This window comes from Vigna angularis, chromosome 3 (assembly GCF_016808095.1).
Source record: "Vigna angularis cultivar LongXiaoDou No.4 chromosome 3, ASM1680809v1, whole genome shotgun sequence".
Lineage (NCBI taxonomy): Eukaryota > Viridiplantae > Streptophyta > Magnoliopsida > Fabales > Fabaceae > Vigna > Vigna angularis.
Window position 1 is genome coordinate 10,782,475 of NC_068972.1, and position 18,821 is coordinate 10,801,295.

Consider the following 18,821-nt stretch of genomic DNA (forward strand, 5'->3'; position numbering starts at 1 on the left):
TGAAGCAAGAAATTATTGTTATTTCAAAGCAAATAAATGATTATCATAATGCTATGTTCAAGGTTCCAACACTAAAATTGTTTGAAGGCTAGAGTTAATCATTGTGATTTGTGCAGACAGAGTGAAGCCACCAATGTACATCTCGGTGTAGACTTCACAAAATCACCTAAGATTATATGACTATTTAGACTTCTTTCCTTGTTTTTTCTTGATAACTTCATCAACATACATTATGCCCTTGCCTTTGTAAACTTCAGGAGGCTTACAGGTCCGAACAGTGGCTGCAAACTGGTGCACTCTTTGTTTGTCAATCCCTGTACAGCAAATTACATTGTTTTTGAAGCAGAAAACTCGGACAGCAGGAGGGACAGCTAATTCCACCTCATGGCTGTACCCCAATTTGAGATACAATAGACGTCCTGCAGCTTCAGCTCTGGCTTTGTATCCAACACCCACAATCTTGAGAAAGCGAAAAAATTTGGCCTCCATCAATTCCAGAGCAAATAAGTTGCCTAAAATTTCCAGGGAACGAAAATTGTTGCATTTGTTTTGAAGAAGAATGTTACGTATTCAGGAACAAGATGTTTCAGAATGATAATTCTGGAATGATATTTTTAGAAACATGATGTCTTTTTATGTCTCGTTGAATCAATCATCATAGATTTGCATATGCAATTATGTGAACTTCTAAGTAGCCTCTTTGTCATTCTAATGACCATTACAATTGTGTACTAAATATAGTTACTTCGTAATATATCCTAGACATTATTCATTGCTTTTCCTAAACTCATTTTCCTCCTGTTAAGGTGCTTCTAGATTGAAGGAAGGAGTTCCAGTGGCAAAGGCTTTCCCTGTTCTTGAGGGTTGGGGCAACTAGGTATGTCAAAATTCATGCTAGTGTACGCTCTCTGGGAAGTTTTATATTTTATATATACTTTTTTTCAGCTTAGTTTCCAACCTAATATTTATCCTATTTCTAGGATCTATTGACTTTGTATTTTAAGTTTTATCTACAAACTACGTAGTAAACAGCAAGGCCCTCTTTGATTGAAAAGATTAAAACTAAAAAGGCCTGTAGTTGTCTAATTCAAATTAAATCACAGCCGCTCTTTTGTGATCCTTCTACAAAATTTAGCTGCTTGACGCTATTAGTGATTTTGCTCTAATGTTCTTCTTTCTATTCCTTTATGCCATTATATATTATGCAAAATAACCACTCCAATTGATTACTTTTCCCTGATGGTAAATATTTTTAACATGAGTTTCATATTTGGAATTATCCCAAAGTTTCATATTCTTTGGCAGTCCAACACCCTCAAATTACAAAGTTCTTCTTCACCTTCTAGTTTCTGTGCTGGGTTTTATTTTTAACACTGTACACCGTGTGAATGCCATTAGGGTAAAGCATATTGGTCAAGGAAACATTTTCTTTAAACCAATTTAGTTGTAGGACTAAGAGTAAGTACCATAAACATGAGCTTTTTTACATAGTTGCCTTTTCCACAAATAGTGACCCTCTATAGGTAAGATTTTTAAACCTGGTGCCTGATAATTCCATAGTTCTTTAAGTGAAATGCATCAATAATTCCTTCAAATATGATTGAGTTTCTAACAGATTAACAATATAGAGGAGAAACTAATAAATTGAACACAAATCGGAAGATGTTTATGAGCTGCAGAGATCCTAGGGTTGGTTCAGTTGAAATTAAATAACCAAACGGAAAGTTACCTCCTATAAGACACAGAGAAAGCTCCGATGAGAGCAAGAGATGCAGCCCACGATTCGCACCCAACCGGACACAACACCGCACGCAGGCGACGCTCCCCTCCCTTGAAACACATAAAATAATTGGGCTTCCATTTCCAAAAAACAGAAAAAGAGGATCCACGTGGAGTTTTCTTTCTGCACCCCATGGTTTCTTATTAAAATTCCATGGGCTTTGTCCATTTACTACTTCTCGCGCTTTTTTCACTTAAAAGAAGTAAATATATCATGATAATCCATATTTTTCTTTTTGTAAAAATATGACTTTCATATATGTAAAAGACACTTTTGAATTGTGTAAAAAATTTCTTCAATTACACAATTAAAAAGCTTCTTCTATGAAAAAAATGGATTTCAAATTCAGGAATCCAATTTTCTTTTATTCAAAAAATTAACTTTTAAATCACACAATATGAAGTAAAATAACAAAATCTTTCAGATTGCAAAATTTGGAAGTAAAATAAGTTTCCATATTGCAAAAATAATTCTAAATTATGCAATCTGATTTATTTTTTTCATATAAAAGATGGTTTTTAGATTACACAATTTAAAAGTAATTTTTTATAAATTAAAAGAACAAAGTGAAGATATTTATTACAATTATAAGAGATTGGTTTGGGTATAATAATGTTTACTTGCTACCTGCTCAGTCTAAAAAAATATATCCAGTTACTCGTCTTATTACTAGTTGGTATCCAGTGTTTTTTTTTATACTTTTGCTAATGTATATGTATATTTTTTAATCTTAAATAAAATTATATAAAAATAAATATTTGATGTATAAACTTAAATAAAAAAAATTATTATTAAAATACAATTCAAATAAAATTACACACTAAAATATTAATGCAAGTAAATTTGATTTTTCTAAAAAAATTTAAATAAGTTGCACAAAAAACATAAATTTTAAACAATTGATTTTTTTAAGAGTAATTTCAATCTCGTAAGTCTAAATAAATTAAAATATATAAAGTTAAATTCTAAACAATTCTTTATTAATATCTTTTTCAGTGGTGATTTTATTTTAAGCGCTTGATTTCTTAAAAAATAAAACATATTTTATAATCCTAGGAGAGTGTTTAAAATAAAAATGAACATATTTTATAATTATTATTAATATTATTGAAGACAAAGAAAAACAAGAACAGAAATATATACCAAGCATGTCTTTAAAAAGGAAGAAAAGGAAAAGTGATGCGAAAGCTTTAAATCCAAGTGAAGGTCAGAAAAGAAGCATCCCAAAGCAACTTTTACATGCTTGTCTGAAGCAGTGACTCATGTTTTCCTTGGCTCCACAAACACAGCTGTTGTCCTTTGAGGCACAACGAAACACCCAGAAGATGCCTCGTATCTTGAGCTCTTAACTACTTCGTCGGATGATGATACCTGTAACACAATGCACAAAAGGGAATTCACCAACATTGCTTAAATTATAAATGAATCAAACAAACATGAATCAATATACAGCAGTGTCTGAATTCTAGTGTTCTGTTGATTGTTGAGTCCAGAGTAAAAATTACTATGTTACAACGGTTATAACAATGCTTACTTGTAAATCCTACAACCTTATGGTGCAACGTACTTAAGGTGAAATCAAACTAGATTATGAACATAAAGAAAGGCCACTTGAAACTTGCATAAAAACTGAAAGTCTGTTTAAAATTTCTCTAACATTGAAGTATTTTTCCAAAACAGTATATTTCACCTAACTTGACACTTACATCAAAACAGTATTTTTCCAAAACATTACTCTGTAAAGGATCAATTTTTCATCATTTAAATTCTTAAGTTTTAGTACCTGTATGGGATGCAACTGGAGGCTTCTCGATTGCAGGGCAGGGCAAACAAATGATGCTTCTTTTGGACTTGCGTTCATGACAACCACAATGAAGGAGTATCTGCCAACACCATTTCTCAAAAAAATCAATGGATGTTAAGTCTTCAAACGAAAAAATTACAAAAAGCCTTCTCAACGTACATGGGATCCAGCTGAGACAACCCAGGAAAGCCATCGTGACCATCTTCAATGCTCATTACTATGACTCCACAAACCCATGAAGGTCCTGTATTGTGAAAGCTTACTCGTTGCTGCAGATATGACAGATAAAAGCTTACTTGTGTACCATCATTACATGCTTTATCCATGAGTTATCTCTTGTCAGATACAAGCAAACTGAGGGAACGTACAGATAATGATCCAAATAAAAGGAATCACAGGCTCAACTCATCCATGAGAGACAAAAGATGTGTAAGGTTTTAAAATATCAAGATGTGAAAGCCTGATACTAGTAAGATTAATGATGATGGTGAGGCCAATACTAATGATTATAGAAAATATACGATAAAATTGTGTAGAATATTCTTTTACCTATCATCTTTGTCAAAGTAAATGAGTAGTTATGGAAGGAAACAGAAGCTTATAATCGTACCATCCAAGAGTTTGAACAATTTTAGGCATGTTAAATAACCAAAGTAATCATGCATCACTTTGAGAATATGTGAATATTTGAAATTGTATGAGGCAAAATGTGTTCATTTTTAGAAGAAAAAAGTTTTATTCAAGGTGGAAATAGTCACAGGTCTGAGCTGAAAATAATGGTCAAATACTGCGAGGTGCAATAACAACAACAAAGATCTGGTACAATCAACACCAACGTATTAAACCCACATCACCTCCTATTTAACAGAAATTTATGAAAAATATAATAAATTTAGACGCTACATCTAGTTAAAGCAAATATATATATAAAAAAAAAAAGCTTGGCCAGAACTAGATTTTAAATAAGGAATTCCAATTCAATATATCCTTCCCTCGGCTTCTTTGAGCAAGAAGGGGCTAGCTAGAGAGTTTTCACAGCTTAAGATGGAAACTGAATTGGGAGTAAAATAACATGAAATTTGAAACCTTGTTTCAACAACAAATCTGATGTAAAAATGAATCAAAAAACAGAAACAGAATGAAATACTGATGTCTTAGTCATATGAAAATATAGTTAATTAAAATAATTAGTCACTGGCAATGAGCTTTATATCAAGGCACTAAAAGAAGAAATAATTTCATAAAATGAAGAAATTTAAAACGGCTGACCTGGATAGCATTTGCTGTCTTCAAGCGGAAAAGTGGTGAAGAGTACCTTATACGTAGCAGGTTCAAGAAATTGTCCATGGTAGCAAGAATGTCAATCTTCTGAGGCTTGAAGGATGGGTTTGCTAGTCTTGGTTTGATTCTGAAAATTAACAATAGGATTACCGTACATCACAAATTCAATAACCCAAAGGTCACAATTATAACATACACTGCCAGGTAAGTTGGTGATCCAGTGTAGCATATTTTATAAATGGTAATGATAAAGTATTCAGATGCTTACAGTGGCCAGTTCTTTTCATTTTTCTCTTGAGGAGGAAGTCCAACACCCCAATTATTACTATTGTATGTAAAGTCAAGTCTGAAATCAAGAGTGCATAAAAGGAATCGTATTGTAGATTTCATTAAATAGTGGAAAATAATTGGATTGATTCAAGAATGAATGTAACTTTTAGAGCATCATAATGAAGTAGATGATATATTTATTTCGCATGGCCAAGCCAAAGAGAAGCAAACGTTATTATATGCAGAAAATACCTGTTGAACCAGTCACCAGAATTGTATGAATCTCGGTCCAGTGATTTTGAGCGGAGAATCTCATCTCCACAATGAAAAAATGGTATACCCTAAGAACACAAATTCGTTAGCACTAGAATAGACTCAAAAAGAAATTGTAGGTTATAATCTAAGCAATCAGTTTGTCTAATAAAATATAGGAAACCACAAGGTCCAACTTATCGAAACCAAAAGTACAAACATTGCTGCATATAAGAAAGTTTGAGTTAACATTTCATAAAAAGATTATGCATATATACTGCTCTATTGTAGGGAGGGACAATACACACATACACATAGATCTCCACATTGGTAAGATATTGTCCATTTTGGGCCAAGCCCTCACGAATTTGCTTTTTGTACCACTCCAAAAGACCTCTTACCAATGGAGGTATCTTATGTGTATATAAACTCATGTCCATCTCTTATTTTATTTGATGTGGGACTTTGTTTGTACCCAACATATAAGTCTTCTTCTGAGGAGATAAAATTTCAGTTTCAGTTACGGAGGGCAAAGAAAATCACTAAATATCAGTGTGACAGTTTCTTGTTAAAATTGCCATGGCATCACAGAGGCACTTGTTTACCGAGACATTAACTTGTCAGGTGAAAATGATTTATGTAGTTAGTTTATGTGACCTCTTCTTCTCAAACAAAGTTAGCACCAATCTAAATCTTCTCCTCTAACCTTGGTGCCTTTATATATGTTCAACTCTATCCTATCCTTTTTGGTGCTCGTGCACCTAATAAATACACCAAGATAAGAATATAAATGCATCAACAAAAAATAATAGAGATAAATAAATCTCGAGTTTTTATTAGTGAATAAAACCATTTAATTTCTTTAACCTGTGATAATGCTATAATACTGGTTGCCAAATGGTTTATCCTACATCTCTCAGTTACAGTGATGTCCATTGGGGTCTGAAAGTAAGGAGCAGATTTGTATAAGAAACAATGAAAAAAAACATTGCAAGAGCAACAGTGAATTTTGAGAATATTTAGGATACCTTTAAGCTCACAATGTCAAATAGGGTTTCATTGTCATGAGCAGAAACATAATTGATCTGCAAAACAGATGTCAATCTCATTAAAAAAAAAAGTCTGTCATTCCCTTTACATAGTTGATAGTGATGTTAATTACTAAATTTAATTTCACGACATTTCTCAAAAATACAGAACATGTTTTAGATTTAAGAGAAGGACAGCTGAGGGATATACAAGAGAATAATCTTACAGTCTCTGTGGGGCATGAGGCATATGCAACAGGTGTCCCATCATATGTTAATATTTCTGACCCTTTTACCTGACACCATCAAAATGAAGTTATCAGACAATATTTCTTGTGCAAAGAATTATCTCACAACAGGTAAAATATCTTTTAATTATACTAGCATGGTCAGCATTCAGTGTAGAAACATTGAACAATCCACTCATAATAAAAAGAGTCTTCCAAATTGATGTCTCGTATCATACCATTTTTGTCCTCAAGACATAATTATTCACAAATTAATTTCATTTTGTGCTATATTGCTTTTTCTACATCAAATTGCTTTTTTTACCTAAAAGATTACTTAGGAATTTTTCTTTTTTCTTAAATTTCCATTTATACTCTCAAATTAATTCTTTTACTTTTTTTAAAACAATTTGCCTTTTTTTCTCACCTAAACTTGAGCTACTTATTTTTTCTTGGATTGATTTTGACTAAATTATAACATTTCCCTTACAATTTACCTATTTCTCATAACCATATTTTCTTTAAGCTTATACTTTAAAATTTTATCTAAATTAAAAAACATGCTCATGTTGCCCGTCCTTGCTAGTATCAAAATAGAACCCATGAAGCAAGAATAAGTAGCACTCTTCAACCCACATGCAATGCAAGGGAGGCAACAACTCCAAACACCTCAGTCTGATACTACAAGAACCATTTCAAGATTCTCTATCATCATTATCCCAGCTGGCCTCTGGTTGCTAACCTTAACCACCAATACTTCCTTCACTACACATATCATTATTGTCACCCTCCACAATATTATCACCACCGTTGTTGCTGCTGCTATTCAATATCCATCATCATTGATATTACCATTAGGGCAACCAACTACTGCCACTTTGCATTGTCTATCACTACAAATATCACCACAACCACAAATTTAACAACTATCAAGCTAATTTCACAAAAATCACTCTTTCACCTCGGAATAAAAAATATTAAATGATTTATATATCTAATTTTCCCATCCTGACATTTTTTTCTAGAAAAGAAAACATAAATCATACATCCAAAGAACAAGGAAATAATTAAATGAGAATTTCAATATTATCTAACAATTCCTTGTGCAATATCCAATTCCAAATAAAAGAAATAGAGCCACAGTGATATTTGCACAAACAACATTCAGAAAGAACAATTTTAACTTCTTTAGACAGAAAATTGATCCATCTGAATACCTCTTCACCTTTACAATTGGTTAGCACAAAATCCTGCAAGTTGGCTGCCATTCCAATCTGGAAAACACAAAAGAACATCAATGACTTATAAGCTATATACGTGTGTGGGTGTGTGTATCTCAATATGAAAACAGAATATAATAGAAGCATAGAACATTGGTGCTCCTTTAAACAATAATGCCTTGTCTGGGTATCTATTTTCTGTATTGCATTAACAAAGAGAAAGTGAGTAAATTATTAATTATACAAGCTCAAGAGTCTTGTTTCCATCAAGAGCACATGCAACTTGTTCATATGATAAAACCAAACCTTGTGGCTGCTATTACAAATAAACCATCTTCCAGTTGAATTTACTGGCATGTAAAATAATAGATAAGTTCTAATTCTTTTGAAGTTACAAAAATGAGAAAGAAACTTCACCTATCTTCATAACATTCTGTTGGAAGTCACATATTGACTAGAGACAAGACTAATTTATAGCATATAAGTGAGTGTAAACTTTATCCTACAAGTCAGTTTTAGTTAGATTTATCATGACGATTGTTGTTGAATCTATCATACCATTATTAGATCACCCACAAATATTCATTCTTGCAAACTTTATGTTTAAGATGTCTAATACTCAATGTGAGGAAAAGATTGTTGGATACCTTGTTTCGATTAAGGATATGACCAAATTGTAAACAAATGGTAATTCTTCCTTTATAGGTTGATTTTGTAAGGATTATTTTATTATTTAATAAAAACTGATCTTTTTAATTATTTTTATAGTAGGAGTGTTACATCGTTGTCTAGCCAATAATAGGTGTTGGCTCCATGCTGTTGACTGAGTTAGAACTACAAATGAAAAAAAGAGTTCAGACACTACAGAAGAATGTCCAACACGTATTGAAGGCATGTAGCAGCTGCGTCAGTGTCATTTGCAGAACACCGCCTTTCAATGTAGAACATTGTGAGAAACTTTTCTATTCATTATCACTCTCACCAAATATCTTCTCTCCACTAACCACCACTTCAGCCCTGCACTATCTGCACAGTTCTGCCACTTTTCCTTTACTGTTCTAGCCACTAGCTGCACTGAACTCTTTCACTCACAAATATTATATCTGAATCACTCACTCAAGTCGTAAGAGATTGTAGAGGATACACAAAACTCAACACTACTTATTATTTCTTCACAAAGAACAATCAACCCTGTTTATAATTCTGGTTTACAACAGAATCTGTTTACCCAAACCAGAATTACTTAACAACCGCAGAAGATATATTCTGTTTACAAATTATTCATTACAAACATCAACCTTTTATCTTCAAAACATTTCCTAAGTATCTCTCTTGTTCATAATGGCAGTTATTGACTTAAAACGGCAAAACCATTCAAAAGATAAAACAAAAAAATAATAAGGATATATGTTTACCAAAATTGAAACAAAAAAATTTACATGAAGTGCAATCATGGAAATCCCCATCAAATTTGTCAGCAGGCACCATAATATTTACAATTCACGTAGTATGTCCCAAAATTTTTAACTTAAAAATAAGAAATCCAGAAAAAAGACAAAAGTCCATAAAGCCACTGATGCAGACCTGGATGTGATCCATTGATGCAGCAAGCATGGATTTCGCATTTTCTTCTGTTCCATGGTCATGGTCATTAGGCTGCATAAACAGGATGAATTCCAACACTCATAGGAATATGATAAAACACCAATAGGTAGATCAGTCAAATATAACGCTAAACACAGAAATCACATGCAACACAGCAATGTGCTTCTATCCCATGAAGTCTCTGCTGTAGAGAGTACCCTCTGTCCACAAACTGCAAGCACAACACCTGCTCCCTAATTACAATTACACACCCTACTGTCAAATAACCTGAAGAGATAACTGTCAGCAGTTATTTTTCCATGATTAACTGTCATCAAGGAAGTTCCTAATTCTACCAAAAAACAATGCAAGTTATTTTCTATCCCATATTGTAATAATACATTACCGCTCCTAAATTCTACCCAATGAGCCTAATCAATACCAGAAAAATTATAAAAGAAAAGACAAAGGAAGACAGATATTACCATACAAATCTAAGGTTTGAAGGTCAAAGGTATGCCTATACAGTAAGAAATAAGTGATCAAAGAAGGAATGCCAATACCTGCAAGAGTAGTCCAGTCACAAAACCCTGTTGAAGAGGGTCGCCAAATGGAGATCCACCAAGTATGGCATCGCGTATTCGATCATTAAAGCTGTATATTGCATTCCAACACAACTAATAAAATAAAATGCATTATACAGCAATTCTGAATATTAAAGTTTTACACTATGAGACCAATTCTTAAAATTAACATACGATAACCATATCATGTGAATTTAAATGAATAATTGCGTTTTAGATTGACTTGTTTTGCACCCAAAAAAGCAATCCAAATCAGAAGTTCTATCTTGAGCATTATAAAAAAAAATGGAAAGACTACTAAGCAACACCAACAAACACATGGTGAAAATAGACAAGTCTTACCTCCCAATTTGTGTTCCTGGGAGATTGAACTGAGAAGCATTAATCCCACGTCCATTTTTGGCAACTTCACCAAAGTCCCATCCCTCGCCATATCTTTTTTCAATTAAAATGAAAAGAATGTTAAAGAAAGGAGGCTAAAATACAACATGTGAACATGCAAATGAGTGAAAGCCGAGGAATGAACATAAAGAAATTCATTAACAAATGTAATTCATAAAACCCAGCATTGGGGGAACAAGTACATGTAGATACTTGAACCATCTACTCCATCCTTTTCTGTTGTTAAACAATGGAGAGCAGTTTTTGCTTGCACCTGTATTCATATCACGAAAACAATACTTCAATTGTTTATTTGTGATATGACGATAGATTCATCTTTTATTAGCTTTTTACCCAGATACACATAATCCAAAATCATGATAGCTAGACATTATTTTATATTCTGTTTGTCATCCCTATAATTTAGTATTCAACTCTTATGCAGCATATTTTCTGAAATTATATCTAAATCACAAGCTACACATACCATGCAACTTTACGGTTTTCCATGATCAACAAAGTGAAACCACATTACAAAGAGATTCAATAGCTTATTTATTCTAAATATACCTTGCACTCATTTGATAACATGTTTTCATATTAAGTCAAATTGTAAGATGCCAAATTGTTACAATACATACCATCGTTCTCTTCATTATGTGGCCCATGAGGTCAAATCTGAACCCATCAATCTGAAAAAAGGAAAAGCATCTTAGGGTCTAATATACGTAATCTACTCATTAAACATTTATCCTTTTGTTAGAAAACTACAATTATGGAAGAGGAGGAGGACATGAAAAATCCTTAGGTTCAGGATAGCCTTTAAAACGAACAATAAAACTACAAATGATGGGGGCTTGTTAAACTCGACAAATCATACTGGCAACTCCCTCTTAAAGAAGCCATGAGAACAAATTTTTCCTACTATGAAAAACTGTAGTTTCTACATAAAATCAAATATTTCAGAACAGTGAAGTACTACACGGAACTCAGAGTACATCCAATAAACAGAAAAAGTTTCAAAAGAATAAAAATCTAAGAGGTCGAAGTGAACACCACTGAATGATATAAACAATCACCTTGTAATTGAGTGCCCAGTGTACAAGATCGTCAAGAATCAAACGCTCAACCATAAAGTGCTCACTAGCAGTGTTATTTATACAAGTACTGTTCTCAATGAATCCATCCCTATTCCTTCTTAAATAGTAACCTGGAACAATCTATAAGATACCTTGTGTCACACCACAAAAGTAGATTGGCTTACCAAAATAGTGAAGAAATACTCAAATAGCTATCCATATCTCAACAATTACAGGTCAACAAAAAAAAAAACTTCATTATCACTCATGACCTTATCAAGGACAGAATGTTCGTCAAAAGGCCCACTTCCTTGCAAATGATTGTAGACAACATCCAATACAACCCGGAGGCCCATATGGTTAAGAGCCTGCAAAGCATAGAAATTCTAAGAGACAGAACAAAAAAATTATTTAAATGACTATAGACAATAGTATTACTGATCTACATTGACAAATTAAATAGAAAATCATAACAAAAAGAAAAAAAAAAAACTGAATAGAAAATTGGATCTATGAATACATACAGTGAGAAAACAATGAATTCAAACCTTAACCATCTTTCGGAACTCAATTGTACGGTATGGACCATTCGGATTACTTGAATAACTGCCTTTAGGAACCCCCCAAAGAACAGGGTTGTACCTTTTGAAGACAAACTATAAATGAGCACATTACCAAAAAATGTATATTATATAAATAAGCAAACTTGACAAGAAAATGTCGCATTAGGACCCTACCCCCAGTTGTACCCATCAAAATTTTGGATAGCTGTGATGAGAGCTTGTTGCTGATCGGAATCAGGTGGGAAACTTTCCAGTATTGAGGTATCTATCAGAGTGCTAGTGTTAGATAAACACATAAGATAATTCAAAAACAATATAATTATGAGTTCATATTTTACCACATCTTATTTATAAGCTTCAAACAAAATATATAACAAACATAGTCACTATAGGAGAATATAGAAGGCAGAAGAAAGACTAGCATTTCACATAACAACAAGGATATGAGTATCATTAGCAAAGATGGACAAAAAAAATGTGACATGATAGGGTAGTAATTTAAAGACGAAGTAGCCCTCAAAAAAGGAAACCTAGAGGGTGGAAAACATAGCCTAATCTCTGATAGTAAATATCATGAGATTTATTTTCATATTTTTTCATTATATTACCACCAAAATTTATAAGAAAAAGAAAACTGTGTGAAGATGAACGACCAAAATTTAACCCATTCAAATTTTACCTACAAATCTCCAGTTCTCCTTTTGATCATCAACACCAGCAAATTGAAATGTTGGCAATAGATGGACATGAGTGATACCAGCACTTGATAATCTCTTCAGATGAAGTACACCAGCAGAATCCTTCAAACGTATGTTCCCAGTTACTTCAAATTCCATCACAGCAGTTACTAACGCACTGATTATTTCAGTCACAAATCAATCATGTTTTCAATATATTGTTCAGTTTCATTAATTTCTTCATGGAGTTCCTAAGTCACATAATCTATATTGAATCACCATCCTCTTGAGAATGGTATTTACATGGAGTTTAAGAAAGAGTATTGGAGAGTTGATAGAACTTGAGCAAGAGAAATAGCTTAATTGAGGGCATGGAGAGGAACCTTGACAGTAACACTGTCAGCTATTTGATTTTTATTTACTAAATAGAAAAACCAAACACATTAATTGCAGCGGTTGATATAAACCATTTAGAGCAACTTTCAACGTTAACTACAGTGAAAAGGAAAGAAGATGAGAAATGAAACACAAGTATAACTACAGTTATAACATATGTCTAAAATAGAAGACGTATTCTGACAAGTTGCTAGACCCAAAGGAGGTGACCCAATAACTCTAGGCTTATATGAAATATCACCATTGAGTCATTTCATTTTTGTTATAATTAATAGGTGAGCTAACAAGGCCCAAACATACTCTATGCTTTTTAGCAGATAATAATTAATAGACAGAAGGACCAGTTCTAATATCAGTTAGAGTCATTGTTGACCCAGTATTCAAGTTACTATTTTTCAGAACCAAAGAAATATTGAAGAGAATTAAAAAGTGAAAGATCAGAGGCTGATATAGAGTATAATTGCAGACAAATAATTTAAGAGACGGAAAGAAAAAAAAAATCAACAAGAGAATATAATTTTACAAGGCTAGCCTATCCCTCAGGATGATCCAAATGTCCCCAAATTAAGCCGACAAATTTTGGATCTGGAAATTTTATGAATCCAATATATCATTAGGTTTTCTCTTTGCAAGCATGCTGCTAAAGTAAGTTTAAGACATCACATATATGCTTACAATATTCTCTTTTAATGATTTCAATAAGTTTTCATTTCCCATTACAACAACTGTTTAACCATATCAGAAGATAAAGGTTTAGAACTGCTCAATATTTTAATTACTATTCCTAAAATATAGAAATTCTTATTCTTATGGAACTCCATCAATAGCAAGAGTTATATAATAGAATTACCTGCAATGTAAAGGCCAGATAACCACCACGAAATGCAGGTTGCACAGAGAGGTCAGTGGCACTGCGGCAGCAAGGAAAAGGTGCTCATGACGAAAAAAATAAATGTCACATAAAATCTCAAAGCAAACAGCCCTTCCAAGTGATACATCTAAAAACTACACACAATAATTAGCTATTTTAAAGATTGTGGGAATAGGCTAATATTTTGTGACAACTAGCAACAGACTACCTGCTAAAGCTATCTGAAAAAACCAAGAAAACTTAAAATCATTAAAAGTAGCAGACAGATAAACAAAAAAAGAAAAAAGAAAAATAAAATATAGCATAAGGGAGTTTCATGCAGAGCTTGTCTCTTTGCTCTTTATCCATCTCTCTTTCTCCTCTGATTATTTTCGATGGAACCAAACAAAAAGTTCACAAGGATCGATTTTAGTATGCTGGACTTGACTAGATTAGTTATCGTCTAAATGCTGAGGGCAGAATTATAAATTTCAAAGAGATTCTCACATCAAATTAGGAGAGGATATTGTGAACAGCCTATTTTCATACACAAGAAAATATAAAACATTATTTTAATTTTAATTTGAAAGCTCAAGGTAGGCATATTTCAAAGCTTCACCTCGATCATCTGGATTCTAGAAAACACCCATTATTGCAAACTTTTAAAAATAAAAGACAACATTTAGTGATAACCTTGGAAGGTTATTGATAAGACCCAAAATATAAATCTGTCTCAGGCCAAAATAGATAGGAAATTTGGAAAATATTATATTAGAAGAAAGAAACATTCTAAAGGAAGTTGAGAAGAGAGAAAGACTGTAATCAGTAATTAAGTTGGTTATGAGAGAGAGGGATAGTGGGTAAATGAATATATAATGTGGGAAACTGCCAGAAAAGATAGGAAAAAGGTGAGAAGGATTTTCAGGAGAGAATAGGTACTCTTTAACTGTCTATTATTATATTTTTCCTTTTGTATTTTCAACCATTTTCTTTTTATTATCTTGTATCACTTTATAACAGACCTGAATTCAATTATAAAACATTGAATTTTCAGTATTGTTCTTGTTTTTTTTTAGTACCTTTCAGTTACTCCTGAGGGAAGGACCCTTCAAGCTCCAAAGGAAGAATCCATGGTTTCAGGCATGGGATTGCTTGCACATGCTTTGGTTTGGATTCTACCAAGTTTCTTGATGAATTCTTGGATGTTTCTTAGTTGGGTTTTGGTGTAGGGGTTTGCAGAAGCTATAACGAGAAGAGGGTTCAAGATCTTGCTTGAATCTTGATAGTGTAAGTGTTCTATGTGGGGTTATAATCAGAAATTAATTGAGTAGGGCGGAGGTGTTTTTGGTGAATTTGGATGGTGTTCCAAGATGGTTTGGATGGTGTTTGGTTGGTTCACGGATGGTCAAAGCTAGGGTGGTTATATGTATCCCGTAGAAAGAAAGATAACTTTTGATGAGGTTATCCTTTCTTGGGAGCTGACCGAGATTATGACTTAAAAAGAAGCTAGGAATTAGAAAGAATCTTCCGCAACACAAACTGCCTAAGACAAGCAAGGCGATTCAGCCTTGAGACCCAACACTGAAGCTAAGAATTCAAAAAGAAAGAAACTCTCTAGTTTTTACAAGCACTTAAGATGTCTTTTCTTTCCAAAGTAAAAAAATACCTACAAAATGGCCTAAGACACTCCTTATATAGGAGGCATGTTGGAAAGGAAGGAGACTAAACACTCCCACTCTTATAGATGTAACCAAGCAATAACTCTTATCATATCATTTCTATTTAACCTTATACCCAAACAAAGGGTTTATTATATTAAAGTTATTATCTATTTTCTTTAAAAGTTTTCAAACTTTGTAGAACTTTTCCTTTGCATCCATCTATTTACCTTGATTCATAGCTTGAGGTAATACCTCCCGATCTATTATCACATCAAAACTGATCCTCAATTAAAATTAAAGATTTGACTAAATAGTTACCTGAAATCCCTTATATGCATTTCATATATGCTTATATCAGTGAAACAATGTATGGTAGGTTTTTCATTTGCCAGATCATCCCATCCATCGGGTTTCAACTCATCAGAGTCAAGATTAAGTAGAAAAGTCCGCTGCCCATCCGATGAAACTCTGCTTAAATACAGATTAAAGGTGTGTTTAAATATAAAAGTCATATGGATAATTAAATTTATATTTAATCACTAAGAGTGGATATTACTAACTGTTACTCATGGATATTAGAATTAGTACAGAAACAATTTGCAAAAGATAAATGATGGCAAACTGCATGAACAGAGCATACCCTCTAGCATACGGATCATTTGCATAGCATTTTTCAACCCGCAAAGTGCTATGATGGTAAACACATACTTCATAAACATAGTAACAGTGCTCCCAACTTTTTGGTCCTTTAGTTCTCCAAACACCATTTTCCTCCTCAAGGCAAACAATTTCTATGGGATCATCTCCTGATGGGTCCTTATAGATGTAAGCACGTACTGCCTGTTTTTAGCAAATATATATATGTTGTGAGCAAATATATATCTTACTATGCATATACGATTGAAGAACGCATAAAAAACCAATATCTTTTTCAATAAAAGAAAATGTACTTGAGCAGTTGGCGCCCACAGGTAAAGTGACACAGCTTCCTCTGAGAAAAGTGCACCAAGAGGACCATTATATGAGAAAAGCTCATCTAAAACACCAGGTAACTGTAAACCAGTACAATTCCTACATTTATCATCAGCTGCGCAAGATGTAGAAAGGATTACTATTAGTAGACACTAGAGTCAGCAAAGACACTTTTCCTTCTACTTTACAATCTAATGGAGGGTAGATCAGAAATTGCTAATAAAGAAGCAAAGCATAAGCACTTGATACTCCGTAAGTTGTATCTATACTTCAGGATCTATGTGATACTATAGAAAGAAGAGGACTCACAATCATAAATTGCAACTGCTAACTGGGATTTAAGAAGAGGTTTAACATCCAAAGTGGATGGCAGCTTGAAAGCTTTGTAACCTCGAATATGTGGAAATTTCTGCAACACCTAACAGCGCAAATTTTGTACTCATAAGTGATCCTTTCTTCCACTGTATGTGATTTTAAAAAATAATGGAACCATAAAACAATCAGCAGCACATTTCATCATTCATCATTTAGAAATATCCCAAGGATGTCAGGACAAAAGGGTAGATTACATTTGCAGGAAGGCCAGCTCTATCCTCTTGAAGCTCAACTTTCAAATCCTCACCTGTTAATTAGCATTTAACAGCCCATTGAGTCAACGTCCACTGCAATCAATTGTAAATAAGAGACAACGGCATTTTTTCCTTCCACAGGTTTGAACAACTAGAAGGAACTTCAGAAATCCAAACCTTGAATTTGGCCATTCGAAATGGTCAAAGAAGCATTTTTGCTGGCAATCAGTTGGCAAGAAAACTCATTTGCAACATCCACGTTCCAAGCAATGAGAAATTCAGTGACCCAATAAGCTCTGGAGTACAACAAGCTATTCTGCATCTGGGTCATCAAACATGTTTCAACAGCAGTTAGCAATTCCAATAAAAGGGCTGCACCAATGAACATGAAATGAGCTGTGAATGCACCAATTTAAGACTGGAGAAAAACCTGAGAAAGTGAAGCAGATTGTTCCACAGAGGAAGAAGAATTAAGGGAGCAAGAAAGGGGTGGTGGGGTATGGAGGCGAAGTGGGGTTGCTTGGGAAGGAAAGCGAAGGTGGAGAGAAGGGCAAGGGAATGAAGAAGGAAGAGGATAATGAAGGTGGGAGACTGAAGGAAGAGAAAGAGAAAGAGAAGGGGATGATGATGCTAACAGAAGCATTCTTCTTCCTCTGATCAGATGAGTTGAGTGAACCTCAGTCATTCCATATATGTTGTCTTGTTCTTCATGTCTATGATTACATTTGTCGAACAAAGAAAAAGTATACATGCACGTGTGCAGTGTAGCTTAAACATCAATCTTTTACCAAAAAGTTTAGACCTTTTTCACTTTTACTTTCTATATATCTCCCCATGATTTGTTAATCGCCATGACAATGACAAGGGAGAACGACGAACCAGAATCAATTAAGACGGGATCGATTTAAAATAAAATAAAATTATCTACTATTTCTATTCTAAACCATTCTTAACTTTTAAAAATGTATAACATGACTCAGTTTTTAGGAATCATTCAACATATTTTCTTAATTTGATCCTAAATAAATTATATTAATACTGTTTTGTAAGAAATAAAAATAATGTATTCATTGAAAAAGCAAAAATGTTTTAAAAAAATTATTTTAATAACTAATATGTTTGTGTTTATTATTTATTTATAGAGGTGTCAATTTCTTCTATGACCTATAGACCAATCATAACATATCTTTGGAAAAGTTGTCTTTTAAGATATCTATAGAGTGAGAGGAAAAAATTCTCTCAAGCAAAGCTCCTCTCAGTAGATTAGAGTTAGATTAAGGTGGATTTCATATTATTATAATACTTTAATTAATTATTAAAAATAATATTATTTATATATATATATATATATGTGTAAAATTATATATTTTATTAGATAATATAATATGTTTATATAATTTATTAGATAGTATAATATCTTGTAATTTTATTATATTTAAATTAATATTTTTATATCATATATTTTTATTATGTTATTAAATAATATATATATATATAGTTTAATATAATTATAATTTATTTATTAATTTTATTATTTTAAAAAAATGTATAGTATTTAATAAAGTAGTAAGTAGTATGTTGTGATAAAGTCTCAAACATAAGGTAAGTATGGCTAAAATATGAAAACATTGAATTAATTTTAA

The 18,821-nt window shown here is 32.8% G+C and overlaps 2 protein-coding genes across 9 annotated transcripts; both read right to left on the bottom strand.

The window, feature by feature from the left end:
• LOC128195968 (60S ribosomal protein L6, mitochondrial-like) lies at nt 1–1,877 on the bottom strand. Its single transcript, XM_052875208.1, has 2 exons — nt 1,730–1,877; nt 1–512 (listed from the first exon to the last, which is right to left on the bottom strand). Exon 2 carries the CDS (start codon nt 487–489, stop codon nt 181–183), a length of 309 nt encoding a protein of 102 aa, XP_052731168.1. The 5' UTR covers nt 490–512; nt 1,730–1,877; the 3' UTR covers nt 1–180.
• Nucleotides 1,878–2,843: 966 nt separating this feature from the next.
• On the bottom strand, nt 2,844–17,913 carry LOC108321984 (pullulanase 1, chloroplastic). Of its 8 annotated transcripts, none has more exons than XM_017553911.2 (29): nt 17,609–17,905; nt 17,356–17,500; nt 17,179–17,231; nt 16,919–17,018; nt 16,588–16,724; nt 16,278–16,477; nt 15,956–16,105; nt 13,977–14,037; nt 12,733–12,853; nt 12,228–12,318; nt 12,039–12,132; nt 11,763–11,858; nt 11,491–11,631; nt 11,053–11,103; nt 10,615–10,685; nt 10,373–10,465; nt 10,010–10,100; nt 9,665–9,700; nt 9,447–9,518; nt 7,860–7,916; nt 6,643–6,711; nt 6,416–6,472; nt 6,255–6,329; nt 5,388–5,476; nt 5,134–5,211; nt 4,854–4,992; nt 3,744–3,853; nt 3,564–3,663; nt 2,844–3,151 (listed from the first exon to the last, which is right to left on the bottom strand). In XM_017553911.2, the coding sequence occupies exons 1-29, from the start codon at nt 17,861–17,863 to the stop codon at nt 3,041–3,043; spliced, it is 2,943 nt and encodes a 980-aa protein (XP_017409400.1). In that variant the 5' UTR covers nt 17,864–17,905; the 3' UTR covers nt 2,844–3,040. The 8 variants fall into 8 exon arrangements, 7 of the variants coding, with proteins under 7 accessions (XP_017409400.1, XP_017409399.1, XP_052730647.1 ...); XM_017553910.2 differs by having other exon boundaries at nt 16,919–17,027; XM_052874687.1 differs by lacking the exon at nt 5,134–5,211 and having other exon boundaries at nt 16,919–17,027; nt 17,609–17,906.
• Nucleotides 17,914–18,821: the final 908 nt, after the last annotated feature.

Bases quoted from the DNA above. Each gene is read 5' to 3' on its own strand.
- LOC128195968 (XM_052875208.1), bottom strand. From the start codon at position 489: ATGGAGGCCAAATTTTTTCGCTTTCTCAAGATTGTGGGTGTTGGATAC.
- LOC108321984 (XM_017553910.2), bottom strand. From the start codon at position 17,863: ATGACTGAGGTTCACTCAACTCATCTGATCAGAGGAAGAAGAATGCTT. The intron at 9,519-9,664 runs GTACTCTCTACA...CTGTTTATGCAG, and splicing joins TTGCAGTTTGTGGACAGAGG to CCTAATGACCATGACCATGG. The intron at 5,477-6,254 runs GTTAAAGAAATT...TTGTGTTCTTAG, and splicing joins GTATTATAGCATTATCACAG to GGTATACCATTTTTTCATTG.